This window comes from Bos javanicus, chromosome 16 (assembly GCF_032452875.1).
Source record: "Bos javanicus breed banteng chromosome 16, ARS-OSU_banteng_1.0, whole genome shotgun sequence".
NCBI classification, from domain to species: Eukaryota; Metazoa; Chordata; class Mammalia; order Artiodactyla; family Bovidae; genus Bos; species Bos javanicus.
In genome coordinates, this window is record NC_083883.1 from 67,649,914 (window position 1) to 67,670,839 (window position 20,926).

General features: G+C 37.7%; 1 protein-coding gene across 3 annotated transcripts in view; it reads left to right on the forward strand.

The window, feature by feature from the left end:
• Positions 1 to 20,926, forward strand: part of HMCN1 (hemicentin 1) — a 539,309-nt gene that overhangs the window by 219,086 nt on the left and 299,297 nt on the right. For all 3 annotated transcript variants that reach the window (XM_061383493.1, XM_061383492.1, XM_061383494.1), the window contains exons 10-11: positions 1,630 to 1,751; positions 6,646 to 6,921. In XM_061383493.1, the coding sequence (XP_061239477.1) occupies positions 1,630 to 1,751; positions 6,646 to 6,921 (398 nt within the window). The remainder of the gene's footprint in view (positions 1 to 1,629; positions 1,752 to 6,645; positions 6,922 to 20,926) is intronic.

The following is a 20,926-nucleotide window of genomic DNA, read 5'->3' on the forward strand; positions in this document are numbered from 1 at the left end:
TACTAAAATATATGCAATGGTCACCTTGCTTACTGTATCACTTTCCTGATGGCAGGAACCTATGTTTTGACTTTCTTTTAAATATAGGTTAGTGGTAAATGTACATTAAGAGCTCAGTGAATTCTTTATAGTGATTCTTTATAGTGAGTACCATTCATTTGAATTGGGAGGGCTCTGGAGTTATTACTGTGACGACTATATCTTGTACATTTTCAGCTTCAGTGGAAAGTATTTTGACTCTGCAGTGGGTCATTTTATCCATATCTTGAATGTTTAAAATATGTTGTAAATATCTATGGATGATTATAAGAAAAAATATGAAAGTATTTATGACAATCATATTTTAGAACAATATAATGCTTATTTTATAGGTTATCAGAATCTTTTAAATAAGAATTAAATGGCTATTACTAAGACATTTCCAGAAGATGAGTAACAAATTGAAGTGTTAGAGGATATGTGTGCTAAGTTGCTTCAGTCGTGTCTGACTCTTTGTAACCCCGATGTTACAAAGCCCACTTTACTGTAGCTCACCAGGCTTCTCTGTCCATGGGATTCTCCAGGCAAGAATACTGGAATGGGTTGCCAGGTTCTTCTCCAGGAGATCTTCCCAACCCAGGGCTTGAACCTGGGTCTCCCACATTGCAGGCAGATTCTTTGCCATCTGAGCTACCAGGGAAGCCCTGCTAGAGAGCAGAGTATATATATTTATTAAATGAGTGAATATATAATATAAGGAAAAAGATTTGATTTACCTAAATGACAACTTTGATTATAAAACTGATCTTTTTTTTTTTTTCCACTCATTGTATACATGTATTGAACCAGATATGGTATATAGTCTTATGTGGAGCTTATACATAAGAAAGTTAAAGAGAATTTATCTTTTTGAGAACCAAAAATTCCGTTTTCTACCTTCATACTTGTTAATTACCTGGTTCAGTTGCTTTGGCTAAATCCCACTGAAAATGACCAAAAACTTGAAAAGAGAGGGGAAGGAGAGAAGATTTAAGGAGTGCTTTTCTGCCAATTTAAAAAAATGTTATTTATTTAATTATATTGACCTAGTCAGAGAATATTTTCCTAAAGAAATTTTTTGTAGTCTCTATAACTTGACAGGCACAGACTGTATTTCTAAACAGTAAAGGTAGAGGCCTGATCAAAAAATAATATTCAAAAGAAAGTAGACTTATGAATGTGAAAAACGTGAAAATTAAAAGTGGTAAAATTATTGGCAGTTTTTTTGAAATGACTTTTGAGAAAAATCAAAGCTGTCTCCATGATATTTTCTCAGTAAAAAAGGTTCATTCTTCTATCCACCGCCTCTTTAAAGTTATTCTCACATTTGGAAATGATTTCTCTTGTTAGAACCTAGGAAGATCAATAGAAAAAAACAAAACCGAAGTTACTGTCTTTGCTTTTTGCTCAGATTAGAGAAGCTTCACTTTCTGTTTAAAATATAAGAGGTGTATAGTTTTAAGCTACAAAGAAATCTGCAGTTTAATCAATTTACTTTCTTTAAACTGTTTTCTTTGTTCATTTGAATGAATAAAACGAATAGCGGAATCACTGCTTCAGCCTGGCCTTGTTTTTGTAGTAACTAAGCATGGTTCTGTTTTCTTACCCCAGAGAATCTGCCCGCGTGACCTGGGATATTGAAGAGGTCACTCTGGCTGATGAAGGCGCCTACGAGTGCGTTGCTGTCAGTACTGCAGGGGCTGGACGAGCACAGACGTTCTTCGACGTGTCAGGTAATTATCCCTAACTCCTTGGCAGTTGCCTCAGTATCAACGCAGGTATGGAAATGGGATGTTTGTTAACCAGGCTTCGCTGTGTGTTAACTTGTGTGACCTGTCTTGGACCAGTTACCTAAGAACTCAGTGCCTTGGTTTCCCCACTGTAAAATGATGATAATAGCAGTAATAGTCTCTTTTTTCATGGAGAAATTATGAGGATTAAGTGAGAGAGTATATGTTAAGCACAGGATAGAATCAGGCACATAGAAACAACTAATAGCCATGAGTTTTTAAAATTATTGTTGTTGTTATTATTATTGTAGGGGTTTAATAGCTTGAAATCCCCATATGGCATTCTCCTTTGAGAAAACAAGGGAGAGATCCATTTTAGAATAGCAAGGTTCAACTTTCTCTTTCTCTTCTCATGTTTATAATATGCAAAGTGCTTTTGTGAATGGATTCTGACATCTGAGTTGAAGACAGTAAGTGTCACATTCAAAAACACAGGACCTCAGTGATTACAATATTGGTATTCAGAGTGATAGAAGTCATGCTAATTAATTCACATTTAAATAGTAAGTTTCCTATAAATAGACAAGGCTCTCATTATATTATCATTTTTTTCCTCCAATCTCCCAGAATTCTTTAGAAACCAAAACAACTACCATATATTATCAGTGATCAAGATTAAGCTACCTACTCAACATATATCTAGAATTTATTAGAAATTTTGACTCAGTCATTTTCTGCCTGCCTCATAGCCTAGGGTTGATGTATGTTTAATGGTAACCCTATTCCAACCTAAACATGCCTGTGGAGCTTTCTTATAACAATGTCTCAACTGGCAGTTTGTGCATCTGAAAAGTCAGAGGTGCATTTTCTTGGTAAAATTTAAGACAAAAGAAGCTTTGTAACTGTAGGACTATTTAGAAGCCCAGAGTTTACGTTTATTATCAGTAAGTTCAAGCTGAACTTTTAAACTGAGGCATGCAAGCCTGTTCTTCTTGCAGTAAATTATTTGTATTCTCTTATTCTTAGAAAAATAAAGTTTGTCTTCTGAAACAATTTAGCAAGTTGACATACATCATAAACTATTCATTTTTTCGTCTCCAGTAATTACGAAAAGCATGGAATCATGTCAACATTCCTCAGCTTCTGGGAAAACAAACACTTGAGCACTTGAGTTTTTTCCCAGCAATATTAATTAAGAGAAGGACAACAGGGAAAAGAGATTTCAGTGAGTGGACTCAGGCGTCTCGCATAAATAACTGGGAAGTGCCAGAAGCGCCTTGTGAACTGACTTCTAAGAATCTGGCCCTATGGTATCAGTAACTTCTGAATATACACACTGCTCATGCCCTTGTAGCGTTAATCTGTGCCAGCCCATCCATGGTATCACTGGGAAGTTGTACTATGCCAAAGCCAGTTTTCGGGAATTGTGTCCCATTGCTTAATCATCAAAGAGGAGGCAGAAGTATGAATGATATGGCAATGCCTATAAAAATAGAAGTAGCAAGGAAGTACCCCTTTGGACTTGAAAGAGTGGACATTTCTTTCTGAACTTTTATTTTCTTTTAACCTACCAGCCTTAAACTTCCATCCAGGGCCTGGCTCAGTCATCCTACTGTTGCTACTGACTAGCACAAGAGAATCAGTTGTTTATTCATAGGATAATTAGATGTTATATTTTGACAGGAGTGTTGGGAAACACAGCATGATGGGATGGTGATGTTTTACTGGTGTCACTGTGGACATTGTTTTATAAAGTCACACAGCACCTGAGAAATGTTTCAAGGAAAATTAAAGTCCTACCAATATGTTACTTGAATATCTTCAGCATTTTCTTCTAGCCAACAATTTTTAGGATTTTTGGTTCATTGGACATATTGATATTGATAATTTTAAGTGCAAAATGGGTGTAAAAAGAATTATACTTCTTGTTTATTGCATATAAACATATAGAAACTAATGAACAGAACTGCAGAAGCAGGAAAAACTCTTTACACATGGCATTTGGTACTTTAGTACTAGTACAAAGTTATATTAATTTTCTCTACTGAATTTATTTATTAGCATAATGTCCCTCCCCCAACACACACACACACACACACACAGAGTACCAAAATTTTGGCCTTATGTAAAATTGATTACAGAATACTTGTCAGGCAATCTTAAATTGTAATTACAGGATACTCTTTTAGAACAGGGTAAGACATGGAAATAATATTGTACCACCTCATCACTTTGTAGCTAAAGAAAGTGAAACCCAGAGCAGGCAGGTGCCCCATTTCTGATGACGTGGGTTGGTGGTGAGAAGTAGATTCCTGGCCTCCTGACTTTCAGTCTAGTGAGCCTCACTTAATGTCACAAGGCCCATACTTATTCTTTCTCAGTTTTGAGATTCCATCTCTGGTTCCCTAATCTTAGCCTCAGCCATTCTTTCACTTAGGAATGACTACCCCTCATCCTCTCGGGACCAGGCTGTTTCAGTAATTTGTTGTCTTAGACTCTTCTGTAAACTGCTGTCATGCTCCTCCATCATCTCTCCCATCACCACCCATTTATTGACGTATGCATAAATATTTCAGTGTGCATGATGTTTATCATCTCCAGATATTTATGCAGCAGTGGTATTGGATGTCATGTTTAAGAGCTCTTCTACCCCTGGATATTAGTAGAAAACTGGTGTTTGACATACTTGAATGTATATTTGAAGAGGAAATAGAGTCTAAGGCAGATTATGCAAGCGAGAAAGTTATCAGGGAGTTTTCTACGGAAGAGCACCCGTGAAGGAGTGCAAGAAATTACATCGTGATGCAATCACAACAGAGGCCTCAGCGGATCCTAACGGGGGCTTTGATGCTGGGATGACCTTGAATCGAGGCGAGAGAGCTGTGTGTTTTTCCTTCATAAAGTGGTTACCAGAAGTGGGCTGCAGTGGAAAGGGAGCCTGACCGAGCACGTCAGCTCTCTTGGCTCTGAGCTCAGTAGTCAACAAACAAGAGCAGTTAGGGAAATGAGTGCCTAGGTTCTTGAGAAGGATCTGGGTGAGCACCTGGCATCCCCTGTATGCTGATAATACAGGATTTACAGTTTCTAAACATCCCTAGTCTAACTGAAGAAGGTTGTTTAAAAAGAACAACAACAACAAAGGAAGGTACACAACACATTTTGTGGTCTTCAGGAAGATTTTGATAGAGTGTTAACACCTATTCACAAATGCTCACTTCTGGGTCTTTGGTCTATATTATCTTGTATGCTACAATCATAGAGCCTTGGCGCTAGAAGGGTCTTCTGGATTACCCAATTTAATCATCTCATTTTTCAGGTAGGGAAACATTGTGAATATATTGCCTTTTCTAGGGTCATCCAGGTAAATTGGGATAAAATTAGGCAGCCTATGTTTACCAGATTCAGCAGGTAAAAATAAGGATGCCCACTTACATGTGACTTTCATATAAATATGTCTCAAAATATTTCATGAGTTACAAAAATATTATATATTATTATATAATAATATATAAAATATCTTATATATTATAAAATAATATTCGTTGTTAATCTAAAATTCAAATTTAGCAAAGCATCCTGCATTTTATTTGTCAAATCTAACTAGAATTCAGTCAGACCTTTCTCAGTTTCTCATATACTCTTTGTAACTGATTCATTAACTTTTCATAAGAGGTTTTAAAAACATAGCAGAATGGTAAAAATTACAGATTTTTTAAATAATTTAAAATAGCATATATTCCTCCAAAAATGTTTGGAAAACAAAGATAAATATAAAGGGAAATATGAAAAAATATACATATTTCCTTCTCTCAGAGATAACCACTATGGTTATCTCTGTTTTTGGCATATTATTTCCAGGTTTGGGATTTTAGGCTTAAGATACTCATCTGTACTTATATACAGTTTTGAGTAAAGTTGGGTCTTGAATATCTGATCTTCTTTCACATTTCAACTGAAACAGACACATGGCTTTCCAGCTAGTTTTTTATTGCTGTGATTGCTCAATAATGTCTTGGTATAGCAGGTTATTTTAAAGCTTTTGGGCGGAGTGAGCTTTACAGGGGCATTTAGGTTTATCCTCAGACCTAACTAGAGCAGTATGTGATTTTCTCTAGAAATGCTGGTTAAATATTTAATTGGTAAATGGCTTTTGACCACATCTGAAATGAGCATGCATCACTCAGTGCCTCTTGTGTGCTTGGTCCTGTGTGTAGACTTTTATTAAAAGTCTATCCCTACTGTTAACTTGAATTTCTTAAACATTCTGCTGCTTCTGAGGGAATATTCATTTTACTCTGCTGTTGCACTGTGTCTTAGTGAGGTGATAATCTCTTTAAAGGTGATGCCATTGTATCTTTGCCGTATCTCTCATCCTTCATGTGCTGTTTTCTTTAAAACACTAAATAAATGGTTTTAAATTTAAAAATCCATAAATGGCTATTTTCTTCAAAATTTGACAGATTCTGCAATACTAAATCAGCGTAGTCATATCTTTTTGCCATGCCTCTTTGATGCTCACAGCTGTAACTTATAGATTTGAGTTCTAGTGTACTGTGGTATGTAAACATGCATTTGAAGCATTTTTCAACTAGATGATAATGGAATTCTCCAGGCCAGAATACTGGAGTTGGTAGCCTTTCCCTTCTCCAGGGAATCTTCCCAACCCAGGGATTGAATCCAGGTCTCCCACATTGCAGGCAGAGTCTTTACCAGCTGAGCCACAAGGGAAGCCCTCTTGATCACTTGATCACCCCATTTGTATTAATGAATAAGTTCTGTTGTACTGTGTCTTTCCTACCAGATATTCAATACATTCTCATTAAAATTTTAAGCCACCTCTATGAGTGAGTAAAATGACTTCTGGATCTTTCAAGTGGAATCTTCTCATTTCCCACAGAGCCCCCGCCAGTCATCCAAGTGCCTAGTAATGTTACCGTCACTCCTGGAGAAACAGCAGTTCTGACATGCCTTGTCGTCAGTGCAGTGGGTTACAATCTAACCTGGCAGAGGAATGACCGAGATATCAGGCTGACAGATACAGCAGGAATGAGGATCTTGGCTAACCTTTCCCTGGAGCTCAGGAGTGTGAAATTCAGCGATGCAGGAGAGTATCACTGTGTTGTTTCCAACGAAGGAGGATCATCGACTGAGGCTGTTTTCCTCACCGTGCAAGGTAAGTCCTGACAGTGACTTCTGAGTCATGGTGTCTTTCTGTTTTCCTTCTTTGATCTCTATTCCCTTAAATTGTCTATCTGAGGGTATCTACCCAAACAATTACAGTGTTGAAGAATAGAATGCTTGTGGACCTTGAGGGTGTGAAAGTGACTAAGCTGGAAACTAAAACAAAATCCCATGGACAGAGGAGCCTGGTAGGCTGCAGTCCATGGGGTTGCAAAGAGTCGGACACAACTGAGCGACTTCACTTTGACTTTTCACTTTCATGCATTGGAGAAGGAAATGGCAACCCACTCCAGTGTTCTTGCCTGGAGAACCCGAGGGACGGGGGAGCCTGGTGGGCTGCCATCTGTGGGGTCACACAGAGTTGGACACGACTGGAGCAACTTAGCAGCAGCAGCAGCAGCAAATAGTTGACCTTAATCAACAGTTAATCCTAGTAATTGAAGACCTTTATTTTAAGGGAGTAGAAATAGAAATAGTCTCTGGATGATTTAATAGGTTTAAAATTTCTTATCTATTTTGTGAACTTGAAAAAAAAAACCTTTTAATTGGTAAAAAATAAAAAGCAAAGTTCCCAATTTGAGTGCATTATTTGTATATTTAATTTACTTTTATGGTTTTAATTAAGTTTTAAGATGTTTCCTATCAAGGTGAAATTTTATTGAAACTTTAACAGAGCTGTTTTTACCTTATTTATCTTAGACACATATGCAGACACACACACACAAAGAAGCTAATGATAAACCAATCTTAATTGTCTGTATAGACTAAGGTGTTCAAATAGCTCAAAGCACCGGAGATTGCACCCACACTCCCAGCCATGGAAGGCAAAGTCTTAACTCCTGGACCAGCAGGGACGTCAATGTGGTCTGCTGCTGCTGCTGCTAAGTTGCTTCAGTTGTGTCAAACCCTGTGCGACCCCATAGACGGCAGCCCACCAGGCTCCCCTGTCCCTGGGATTCTCCAGGCAAGAACACTGGAGTGGATTGCCATTTCCTTCTCCAGTGCATGAAAGTGAAAAGTGAAAAGTGAAAGTGAAGTCGCTCAGTCATGTCCGACTCTTAGCGACCCCACGGACTGCAGCCTACCAGGCTCCTCCGCCCAAGGGATTTTCCAGGCAAGAGTACTAGAGTGGGTTGCCACTGCCTTCTAATTGCTACTAAATATGTATGTTAGTCCAGACTAACAAATGAAGATCAGAAGCTATTCCCAAGTATCTCTTTCAGTAGAATCCTATTTGGCTTCTAAATGTCTCTAGAGTCTTAATGTAATGAGCAACTTACTGTTGGCAGTTTTATACTGTTTAGCTGAAAGGTTCAGTTGCTGCCTTAGGAGAGTATTTTATTTCAAATCCTTGATGTGGAAGACTGATTGCCTCAGAATCAGGTCTGGCTACTTGGTTATGGCACTAGAAATAACTTTATAACATGCCTCACTGGGTTATAATGTTGTTGTTTAAGAAACTTACCACCGAGTTTCTTGGAATGCTATTAATGGCAAAAAAGCAAAGTGAAACTACCGTGAGACTTAATAAAATGCTTGACATCTGATTCTGGTTTTCTCACTGGTATTTGAGATATACACTGCAATCCGACTATATGACTGTGCGTCTTTCATTAGTTAGTCGATCTGCTGAAACCTCTGGGGGAATGTTGCTTTTGTAAATGGTTCACTGCATTTCCAGGTGGTAAACGGCCTAAATATTTGAGTCAATCCAAGTAGTAACTTTAGTTACTAGAGTTTTGGAACTATTTTTTTTTTTACCAAACTGATTATTTCAGATAGGATACATGGTAATGGACTTCTGAAATATGACCTTGGTTCTTTCCCTGATGTTCTGTTACAATGGGATTTTAAAAGAATCAGAGCCGTCCTTGTTTCTCCAGGTCAACTGTTTAGTCCTTTAGTATTGCTCAGTCAATTTGAACATTTATGGATGTTCTCAAACATTTATGGATGAAGACTTTTCCAAGGAACTTTTTAAAAAGCAGATTTCTTACTTCATGCCCAGAGATTCTGATTTCACAGGCCTGGGTTAGGGCCTGGAGATCTGCATTTATAACTGACCTCTCAGGTGGTTTCATGGACAACATTTTCCAAAACAATATTTGAATCTATTCTAAAGTATGAACCTATGACATAGAAATGCATATTTTTAAAGGAAACCCTAAAACTTTTATCTTCTTTCTGGTAAATAGACTTATTGTAACCTAACAATTTAAGTTCTGAGGTTAGATGTCATAAAATATACAAAATATAAATACAAAAAACATATGTCATTATATGATTACTGGTTAGCTTGTATAATCTCTGCCTGCATGCATGCTAAGTCGCTTCGGTCATGTCCGACTCTTTGTGATGCCATGGATTGTGGCCCACAAGGCTGCTGTGTCCATGGGATTCTCTAGGCAAGAATACTGGAATGGATTGCCAGGCCCTTCTCCAGGAGATCTTCCTGTCCCAGGGATCGAACCTGGGTCTTCCACATTGCAGGCAGATTCTTTACTGTCTGAACTACCAGGAAAGCCCCTATGTATAATCTCTAGTGGTGTAAATCTGTTTAAAGGCATTATTTTTTGGCCTGTCTAGTTGATCTTGAGTTTGAGTGAACAATTTTGATGAAAAATTAGGTTTTAAAAATCTAACAAAACTATATTCTAGAATTTGATAGCACTGTCTATTAAAAATAAGACTCTAGCTTTATTATGCCCCCTGACTATTTTCTGCTTGAATACATTATTGAAAAGCAGTGGATGGTTGATGAAATAAAGTGCTGTACCTAGGATTATAATTCATGAGAATATAAGATGCTTGCCAACCATTGACACTGAAACATAAATTGTAAATTAATTTCACTTTTATGCAGTTACATGTTTTAAAAAGAATAAATCAAAAATAGTTCAAGAAAGCTTAAAAGATATAATAGCTACTTGGATTGAATACACACTAGGAATATTTTTCTTGCTTGCAGAAGAATCAATAGCTCAATTTATAACCTCATTTATCTTGCTCTGCCTCCACAGATCTGTTTGGAAACTTTTATCTGTAATACTTTTAAAAGTTAAACATCCAGACTTTAAAGTTTTGGTAGTAGTTTTATGAAATGTAATTAGCAAGAATTTTCTGGTTAAAAATAGCATATGTCTAGCTACTGCAGCCTTTTCTCATTAACAATAAAATATAAAGACCCAAAAAAGACAAAACTGAAGAATACCAAAAACCAGTTTCAATCTACAGTGGCAAAAATTGGGGGGGGGGGATTTTATATATTACATATCAAGATTGGTGTTTGTATAAATGAATTCAGTGGAATGAAAATTTCAATTGGCGGTCCATCTTTTTTATGTCCACATGAAAGCAGAGAGGATGTATCTTTGTTTCTTCATTTCTTAGTTTGCTTCAAAAACAAAATGTTACCCTTGAGGAAGCCAGCACTTAAACCTATCAATAGCGAAAACCAGCTAGTTAAGAAAACAGTAGGACAAAAAGTGGGCAGGAAGCCTGGCTGCTGCTGCTGCGTCGCTTCAGTTGTGTCCGCCTCTGTGCGACCCCAGACTCATCGCAGAGCTCTGAACTCTGCCCCCTGCTGTACTGCGGGTTCCCTGCGCTGTACTGCGGGTTACCACTAGCTGTCTATTTTGCACATAGTACTGTGGATGTGTAAAACCTAGTCCTCCAATTCATCTCACCCTTCCCTTCCCCCCAGGTCTACAGTTCATTCTCTACATCTGTGTCTCTATTCCTGCCCTGAAACTAGGTCCATCTGTACATTTTCTAGATTCCTCATTCATGTGTTAATTTATAACATTTGTTTTTCTCTTTCTGACTGACTTCACTCTGCGTGACAGACGCTAGGTTCATCCATGTCTCAACAAATGACCCAATTTCATTCTTTTTTATGGCTCAGTAATATTCCATTGTATATATGTACCACATCTTCTTTATCCATTCATCTATTGACGGACACTTAGTTTGCTTCCATCGGAGAAGGTGATGGCACCCTACTCCAGTACTCTTGCCTGGAAAATCCCATGGACGGAGGAACCTGGTGGGCTGCAGTCCATGGGTCGCTAAGAGTCGGACATGACTGAGCGACTTCACTTTCACTTTTCCCTTTCATGCATTGGAGAAGGAAATGACAACCCACTCCAGTGTTCTTGCCTGGAGAATCCCAGGGACGGGGGAGCCTGGTGGGCTGCCATCTCTGGGGTCGCACAGAGTCGGACACGACTGAAGCGACTTAGCAGCAGCAGCAGCAGCAGTTTGTTTCCATGTCCTGGCTACTGTAAATAGTGCAGCAATGAATATTGTGGTATATGTATTGGTTTCAATTATGGTTTTCTCAGGGTATATATCCAGTAGTGGAATTGCTGGAAAACAAATTTATGGTTATCAGGGAATAAGGGAAAGGGAGAGAGAAATTGGAAGATTGGAATTGACATATACATGCTACTATACGTAAAATAGATGACTTGTAAAGACCTACTGTATATGATAGGGAATTTTCTTCAATACTCTGTAATAACCTACATGAGAAATGATCTAAAAATCTAAAAAAGATAAATATAAATATATATATGTATAACTGATTCACTTTGCCGTACACCTGAAACTAATACAACATTGTAAAGCAACTATATCCCCATAAAATTTTTTTTAAAAAAAGAAAGTGGAAAACAAAAGAGATCAGATAATTACCTTTCCCTAAACCCTTGCAGGTCACATTACCTAGAGTCAGCCACTCAGATGCTCCCTGTGGGAATTTTAATTTTTACTGAGACCATGGACATTTATAAGGCTTCAGTTTTGGCAGCATCATAGGATTTTGAGTCCAACGGCAGCAGAAGTAAATGATCCAGTGGCCTTTTCCCATCACTTTAATTTCCCTCACTGACTGTTAGGTTCATTATCAATTTATCAAAAGAGCCTTGAAAGGAAATGCTGATCTCAGAACCTGGCTGTCAATCAGTTCCACTAATGAGCATGAGAGAATGTGAATGGGTTGATATGCTTATTTCATTGTGCAGATTCCTCGCTCTGGAGGTAATAATGTAACTAGACACAGGAGATTTTCCCAAAAACTCTGTTTACCTCAAGCAGGGTTTATCACAAGATTCAGAAGTACAGCTGTGCAAGCAAAATAACAAACAAAGAGAAGACATTCATAATTATGCTAGGAGGACAAGAATCTGGATTGATACATACATAAATGTGATTGTTGGTGTCAATGGAACTATAAGCAACTTTTTAACTTTGCTGTTCTGTACTTGAAAAAAAAGTAATGGAGATGAATTTTCTTAAAACTTTGTATAAACAGGATTTTGAAAGTTTTGAAAATTCTGGTGTTAATTGTATTAGGGAGATCAAATTATATGTGAATAATATATTTTCTTTGTTTCTTTGCTAAATATTCTATGACTTTGCTTTATAACTTTTATATTTAAAGTAATTAAGATAAAATTTAGAAAGTCAATAGGAGATAATGTAAAAATAGGGAATAGTTGAGAAATTAGGAAATAATTTCTCAAAAAAGTGTCATTAGAAGTTTTGACAGTATAAAAAATCATATTTAAAAGCTTATGGGTGTGGAATTTTATAGGATTATATCACAGAGTCATCTATTTTAAATAATTTCTGAACCAAAATGAGGAAAAGCAAAAGGAGAAATGAAGAGTATCAATTGATAATTAAATTAGGTTTTCTTATAATGAATAGCCCAGTAAGGGAGTCTTGAAAATCCCCTTATATTTCCCCTTTGCATTATTTTCACAGGAGTACATTTTGATTTTTAGAAGTCTGAATCCATGTTTGAATAATAAGAATTGAATTTAATTAGTTCATCTGTTTTCCTAGACATTTCAATACATTGAAGTCTTCCTAGTTAAGCTTTTATTTTTGGAGGTTGACCCGAGACACATATATGTCTGCTTTAAATACTAGTGCCATAAATTGTTCTCTCAAAACTTCCAAATCATTACTGGTTGTCAAAAGTTAAGTTTATTCAGTTCCTTCGTTCTTTGATGTCTCAGTGTGAATCAGCACACATGAGTAAGATGCTGTCTTAAAATACTAGGTTTTGGTGATTTCTGTACTAGGGATCTTATAAAGAGGATGTTTCAGGTTTTAAGATTTGAAGGAAAATATTCTAGGGGTATTTTACATCATGTATTTCCTGCAGTGAAATCCAAGGAATATGTAGTTTTCCTATAGAAATATTTGCTTTCCTAATTCTTTCTATGCTGACTGTAAACTTTATGAAGAGAAAAGTTTAATATTAACTTCATCTGATGAATGTATTCTACTGACTCCATGGTTAGGGGCAAACTTCTGTTATAATATGATTCAATTCCATACAGTTAAAATGTAAAAAAAAATCAATATTGCGCATTTCATTGTTTTTGTCTTTCATGCAAGGTATCTATATCTTGCATAGATCTTATACCACTTTTGAAAATTTGTTATTTTTTAAACTTTTTAATTTGTACTGAGGTTTGGCCAATTATTAACAATGTTGTGATAGTTTCCGGTGAACAGCAAAGGGACTCAACCATACAGATACATGTATCCATTCTTCCCCAAACTCCCATCCCTTCCAGGCTGCCATGTAACATGGAACAGAGTTCCACATGCTATATATGGTCCTTGTTGGTTATCCATTTTATTATAGCAGTGTGTACATGTCCATCCCCAATTCCCTAAATATTCCTTTCCCCATCCTTACCTGCTGGCAACTGTAAGTTCGTTCTCTAACTCTATGACTGTTTTTAAAGTAAGTTCCTTTTTATCATTTGTTTTTATAGTCCACATATAGGGGATGTCATTTGATATTTCTCCTTCTCTGGATCTCAGATCACTTTAATTGCAGATAGAAAGAACCCTATTTCTCTAAAACTTAGAAGACAGAAACTTTACTGAAATGTTTTTAAGTGGAAGTTATAAGGAAGTTTAAAGAATTAGTTATTTGCATTATAAAAAAAAAGAGATGTGATGACCTAACAAATACTTCAAGTATATGAGAAATTATTATAAAGAAGTTTTACACCAAGGACATTATAATTTTGAGCAAAACTAGACCATGGGAAAAAAATGTATATTAAGCCAGACCTGATGGATTTAAGTGAGCTAGAAAGATGTCCAGATGTCAGGGAAGTTAAATGATGGAAGCTAATACCTTTTACAGTGCAGGGACTGCTGGATGAGAGGACAGATGAATCAGCAAGCACTTCAATCCACTAAATTATCCAGATGAAACTACAGACATTTAAAAATGTTTGAGAATTTGTGACATACATTATATCATCTAACTCTCACATGTTGTGTGTATTTGTATTGATATCTGTATTTTACCCATAAAGATGAAGAGCCTCTGCGGAGTTAGTGGCTTGCCCTAGGTTATAAAGCCAGCGCATGGCAGAGCCTAGATCTGAACTGGGTCTTTCCATTGTTCTGCATAATATATAGAAATGCCTGTGCGTGCAGTTAACAGGCCTAAGGCACAGGAGGGTAGAAGAAAGTTTAAAAATAGAGAAAGGATTCTTCAGTATCTGTAGGAAATTGAGGACTGAAGTAAAATTTTTTAAATAGAAAAGATACAAAGTGTCTCTAAATTGTTGGCACAGGAGTCACAAATAGCTGGAAATCTAAATCTAACTAAAAAAATGAAACAGTTTAGTGACCCTTTTGACTTAAGTTCTGGTAGAGTGGCTGGTAAGGAACAGCCTAGCGGAGAGAGAACTGTGAGTATGCACGCAGAGAACCTGTAAGATGACTAGGCTGTAAGCTACATTAGGGCACGGCCCAGTTTTCTTCAGTTTTGTGTCTTTGGTGCCTGACATAATGTTAATTTTTTTATTGACGTATAGCTGCTTCACAGTGCTTGTTTCTGCTGTCCAGCAAAATGAGTCATCCACACGTATGCACGTACCTCCTCTTCCTTGGATTTCCTTCACATTTAGGTCATCGCAGAGCGTTCGGTGGACTTGCCCCGCAGTCTGTTCTCATTAGTTATCTAGAGCATGTAGTATTGCACACGTCTGTGAGAAGACTGAACGAGAAGCAGAGTGCTTAGTTAGGTGAAGAAACTATTGCCAAGTCTGAAAAATCCTTTTGTCAGAACATGTACTAACATTTTATTTGATTCTGATTCCCTTGAAACATTGATTAATGTTTCTTTGAATTATTTTATACATTAAGAATTCAACTAAAGAGAAAATTCTGTTTCTAATTCCCTTGAAACATTGATTAATGTTTGAGTTATTTTCTAAATTAAGAATTAAACTAGGAAAATTCTGTTTCTAAAGTTTAGATATTTATAATACAGGAGAAACATAATGACTTGCTATTTTTATACATGAGGAAGGAGCTTTGGTAAATAAAGATGGAATTAGAACTAATGCACGAAGTGGGAGCACTTGCAGGCATATCTGTAAAAGGGTGTGATATGTTAGGGGCGTTTGGTTATTGTGACTACAAAGCTGATCACTGTTATATTGATGGGATCCTCATGTATGCTATTAATTTTCCCATCAGTTGCTCAGTCATGTCCGACTCTTTGCGACCCCATGAATTGCAGCACGCCAGGCCTCCCTGTCCATCACCAACTCCCGGAGTTCACTCAGACTCATGTCCATTGAGTCAGTGATGCCATCCAGCCATCTCATCCTCTATCGTCCCCTTCTCCTCCTGCCCCCAATCCATCCCAGCATCAGAGCCTTTTCCAATGAGTCAACTCTTCACATGAGGTGACCAAAGTATTGGAGTTTCAGCTTTAGCATCAGTCCTTCCAAAGAACACCCAGGACTGATCTCCTTTAGGATGGACTGGTTGGATCTCCTTGCAGTCCAAGGGACTCTCAAGAGTCTTCTCCAACACCACACCTCAGAAGCATCAATTCTTTGGCGCTCAGCTTTCTTCACACTCCAAATGTCACATGCATACATGACCACTGGAAAAACCATAGCCTTGACTAGACGAACCTTTGTTGGCAAAGTAATGTCTCTGTTTTTGAGTATGCTATCTAGGTTGGTCATAACTTTCCTTCCAAGGAGTAAGCATCTTTTAATTTCATGGCTGCAGTCACCACCTGCAGTGATTTTGGAGCTCAAAAAAAATAAAAGTCTGACACTGTTTCCACTGTTTCCCCATCTACTTCCCATGAAGTGATGGGACCGGATGCCATGATCTTTGTTTTCTGAATGTTGAGCTTTAAGCCAACTTTTTCCCCTCCTCTTTCACTTTCATCAAGAGGCTTCTGAGTTCCTCTTCACTTTCTGCCATAAGGGTGGTGTCATCTGCATATCTGAGGTTATTGATATTTCTCCCGGCAATCTTGATTCCAGCTTGTGCTTCTTCCAGCCCAGCGTTTCTCATGATGTACTCTGCATATAAGTTAAATAAGCAGGGTGACAATATACAGCCTTGACGTACTCCTTTTCCTATTTGGAACCAGTCTGTTGTTCCATGTCCAGTTCTAACTGTTGCTTCCTGACCTGCATATAGGTTTCTCATGAAGCAGGTCAGGTGGTCTGGTATTCCCATCTCTTGAAGAATTTTCCACAGTTGATTGTGATCCACACAGTCAAAGGCTTTGGCGTAATCAATAAAGCAGAAATAGATGTTTTTCTGGAACTCTGTTCCTTTTTCCATGATCCAGCAGATGTTGGCAATTTGGTCTCTGGTTTCTCTGTCTTTTCTAAAACCAGCTTGAACATCTGGAAGTCCATACTTCACATATTGCTGAAGCCTGGCTTGGAGAATTTTGAGCATTATTTTACTAGCGTGTGAGATGAGTGCAATTGTGCGGTCGTTTGAGCATTCTTTGGCATTGCCTTTCTTTGGGATTGGAATTAAAGCTGACCTTTTCCAGTCCTGTGACCACTGCTGAGTTTTCCAAATTTGCTGGCATATTGATTGCAGCACTTTCACAGCATCATCTTTCAGGATTTGAAATAGCTCAACTGGAATTCCATCACCTCCACTAGCTTTGTTCGTAGTGATGCTTTCTAAGGCCCACTTGACTTTCACATTCCAGGATGTCTGGCTCTAGGTGAGTGATCACACCATTGTGATTATCTGGGTCGTGAAGATCTTTTTTGTACAGTTCTTCTGTGTATTCTTGCCACCTCTTCTTAATATCTTCTGCTTCTGTAAGGTCCATACCATTTCTGTATTTTATCCAGCCCATCTTTGTGTGAAATGTTCCCTTGGTATCTCTAATTTTCTTGAAGAGATCTCTAGTCTTTCCCATTCTGTTGTTTTCCTCTATTTCTTTGCATTGATTGCTGAGGAAGACTTTCTTATCTCTCCTTGCTATTCTTTGGAACTCTGCATTCAGATGCTTATGTCTTTCCTTTTCTCCTTTGCTTTTCGCTTCTCTTCTTTTCACAGCTATTTGTAAGGCCTCCTCAGACAGCCGTTTTGCTTTTTTGCATTTCTTTTCCATGGGAATGGTCTTGATTCCTTTCTCCTCTACAATGTCACGAACCTCTGTCCATAGTTCATCAGGCACTCTATCAGATCTAGTCCCTTAAATCTATTTCTCACTTCCCCTGTATAATCATAAGGGATTTTATTGACTATGCCAAAGACTTTGACTGTGTGGATCACAATAAACAGTGGAAAATTCTGAAAGAGATGGGAATACCAGACCACCTGATCTGCCTCTTGAGAAATTTGTATGCAGGTCAGGAAGCAACAGTTAGAACTGGACATGGAACAACAGACTGGTTCCAAATAGGAAAAGGAGTACGTCAAGGCTGTATATTGTCACCCTGCTTATTTAACTTATATGCAGAGTACATCATGAGAAACCCTGGACTGGAAGAAGCACAAGCTGGAATCAAGATTGCCGGGAGAAATATCAATAACCTCAGATATGCAGATGACACCACCCTTATGGCAGAAAGTGAAGAGGAACTCAAAAGCCTCTTGATGAAAGTGAAAGAGGAGAGGAAAAAGTTGGCTTAAAGCTCAACATTCAGAAAACGAAGATCATGGCATCCGATCCCATCACTTCATGGGAAATAGATAGGGAAACAGTGGAAACAGTGTCAGACTTTATTTTTCTGGGCTCTAAAATCACTGCAGGTGGTGACTGCAGCCATGAAATTAAAAAACGCTTACTCCTTGGAAGGAAAGTTGTGACCAACCTAGATAGCATATTCAAAAGCAGAGACATTACTTTGCCAACAAAGGTTTGTCTAGTCAAGGCTATGGTTTTTCCTGTGGTCATGTATGGATGTGAGAGTTGGACTGTGAAGAAGGCTGAGCGCCGAAGAATTGATGCTTTTGAGGTGTGGTGTTGGAGAAGACTCTTGAGAGTCCCTTGGACTGCAAGGAGATCAAACCAGTCCATTCTGAAGGAGATCAGCCCTGGGATTTCTTTGGAAGGACTGATGCTAAAGCTGAAACTCCAGTACTTTGGCCATCTCATGTGAAGAGTTGACTCATTGGAAAAGACTCTGATGCTGGGAGGGATTGGGGGCAGGAGGAGAAGGGGACGACAGAGGATGAGATGGCTGGATGGCATCACTGACTCGATGGACATGAGTCTGAGTGAACTCCAGGAGTTGGTGATGGACAGGGAGGCCTGGCGTGCTGCAATTCATGGGGTCGCAAATAGTCGGACACGACTAAGTGACTGATCTGATCTAATACCTGAATGGACTAGTGGTATTCCCTACTTTCTTCAATTTAAAGTTGAATTTGGCTATAAGGAGTTCATGATCTGAGCCACAGTCAGCTCCCAGTCTTGTTTTTGCTGACTGTATAGAGCTTCTCCATCTTTGGCTGCAAAGAATATAATCAGTCTGATTTCGGTGTTGACCATCTGGTGATTTCCATGTGTAGAGTCTTCTCTTGTGTTAGGTATATTTTTTCCCAAATGATGAAATCAATACTGAAACATACAAAGTGCCTTGACTAAAAATACTAAAAAGTATCTCTTTTGTCCATTCATTCATTCTTGTATTCACTGAAAATTTGTGCTAGTCATTCCGCTCCCTGCCAAGAATATAAATGAAAAGAAAATGACATCCTTCCCTTTAGTAAGTTCAAAGTAGAAGAAAGGTTATAAGTAAATTTCAAAAATATTTATTACCCATGTGGATAGGAACTGCATACTTGCATACTGGATCCTTGCATACTGTCTCAGTAATGAGTGGAGTTTGAGAAAGGTTTCATTCAGGAGATGGTGTCTGAAGTATCTACTGGGATATGAGTCAGTATTTGTTAGGTAGAAGTCATGAAAGCCTTTCTAGATGAACACTACATGCACAATTCCATGGAAGAATGAGGACACAGAAATATGGGCTTGCTGAGAGTAAAGGCAAGGCTGAATAGGTAGTTGTTTTCCCATGATGGTGTGGTTTTTCTTTTTCCTGTCATCTTCAATCATCTTTTCAGTATACACATAGAAGAATTATTTAGGTTTTGGGGTTTTGTGATTTGGTTCAGCAAAAGACAAAGTAATTGAGAAAAGTGTTTGTAGTGTGTAGTGATGCTCTGTGGAGTTTAGACCAGATCAAGAAAGAAGAGAGGGTTAAAGGCATGGTCTGATAGATTGAAATAAAAAAAGAAGGTTCAAAGGAGTTGAGGCCATGATGAACTTGGTGAAGGGAAATGTGGGAGTCAGGAAGTGACAGCTGGAAGGATGGGAGGTTGTGACTCAAATTGGACTCTGGAGACCAAATGTTCTTCCAATCCCATTGTGAGTTGCTTTCCTGATAAGATAAGTAAGGTAGCAAATGCATTTGTCTAGCAAAATAAATGAATTGCCAGATTTTAAATTTTTTCCCTTCAAGAAAAATGCTATGTAGCTCCACTTTCATATGCTTTTGATTCTGACTGTTGCGTGATAATTTGTAAAATAATCCCTTTTTTGTAAAATGGGTAACCACATTTTTTAAAAGCCTTTTTTTTCTTTTCAGAGCAATTTTAGCTTCACAGCAAAATTAGAAGGAAGGTACAGAAATTTCCCAGATGCTCCATGCCCCCACACATGCATGACCTCCCCCATTATGAACATCCCCCACCAGAGTAGAAGGAACATTTTAACAAGTGATGAACCTGGGTTAACACACCATAGTCATCCAGAGTCCATAATTTACGTTAGTGTTCACTTCTGGTGTTGTACACTCTGTGGGTTTGGCAAATGTTTAGTAATATGTATTCATCATTACAGTAACCATGCAGACTATTTTAACTGCCTTAAATATCCTCTCTGCTCTGCCTGTTCATCTGTTTCTCCCAGCTCCTCAACCCCTTGAAACTACTTGTCTTTTTACGATCTCTATACTTTTGCCTTTTCAAAATGTCGTATATTTGGAATCATTCAGTAGGTAGCCATTAGTGACTGGCTCCTTTCACTAAAATTCCTGCATGTCTTTTCATAGCTTGATTGCTCATTTCTTAACACTGAAGAATATTCTATTGTCTGAATAAACTTTTGATAGTCAAAAGGTATTCTTGCCATACTTTATTCTGAATTAGGAGTTCTAAGTACAGTAAGTATATATAAAGCTTTAATAGTATCCTTCTAGATTCTAAAAAGTAATAATGGTAATTATGATTTGCCTCTCCCCCCCACACAAGTTAAATGAGACTATATTGATATATCTAAATTTGGCCTTCCTCTTTACTTTGGAAATTTTGTGATTGGGGGAAATTGTTATAAAGACCCACTAAAGAAAAGGCAATGCCACAGGCAATGCTAATTATCATTTAGTTGAAGATTTTCTAAGAAAAAACTAAATTAAAAATTCTTTCTTTCTTATGAATCATATTTATTATCTTAATCTGCTTTGGCTAATCATCTGAAGAAGCTCCCGAATTCATGATTTCTTGTGGTTGTTGTTAAGGAAAGAGAAAATATAGTATTAAATGGAATTAAGGATAATGTGTAATAATTTTACACTAGGAATTATCTAAAATGGGTATCAAGTCAGCAAACATTTGGTACATTTACATATTCCTGTATTTTATATTGGAAAAAGAAAAGTTGT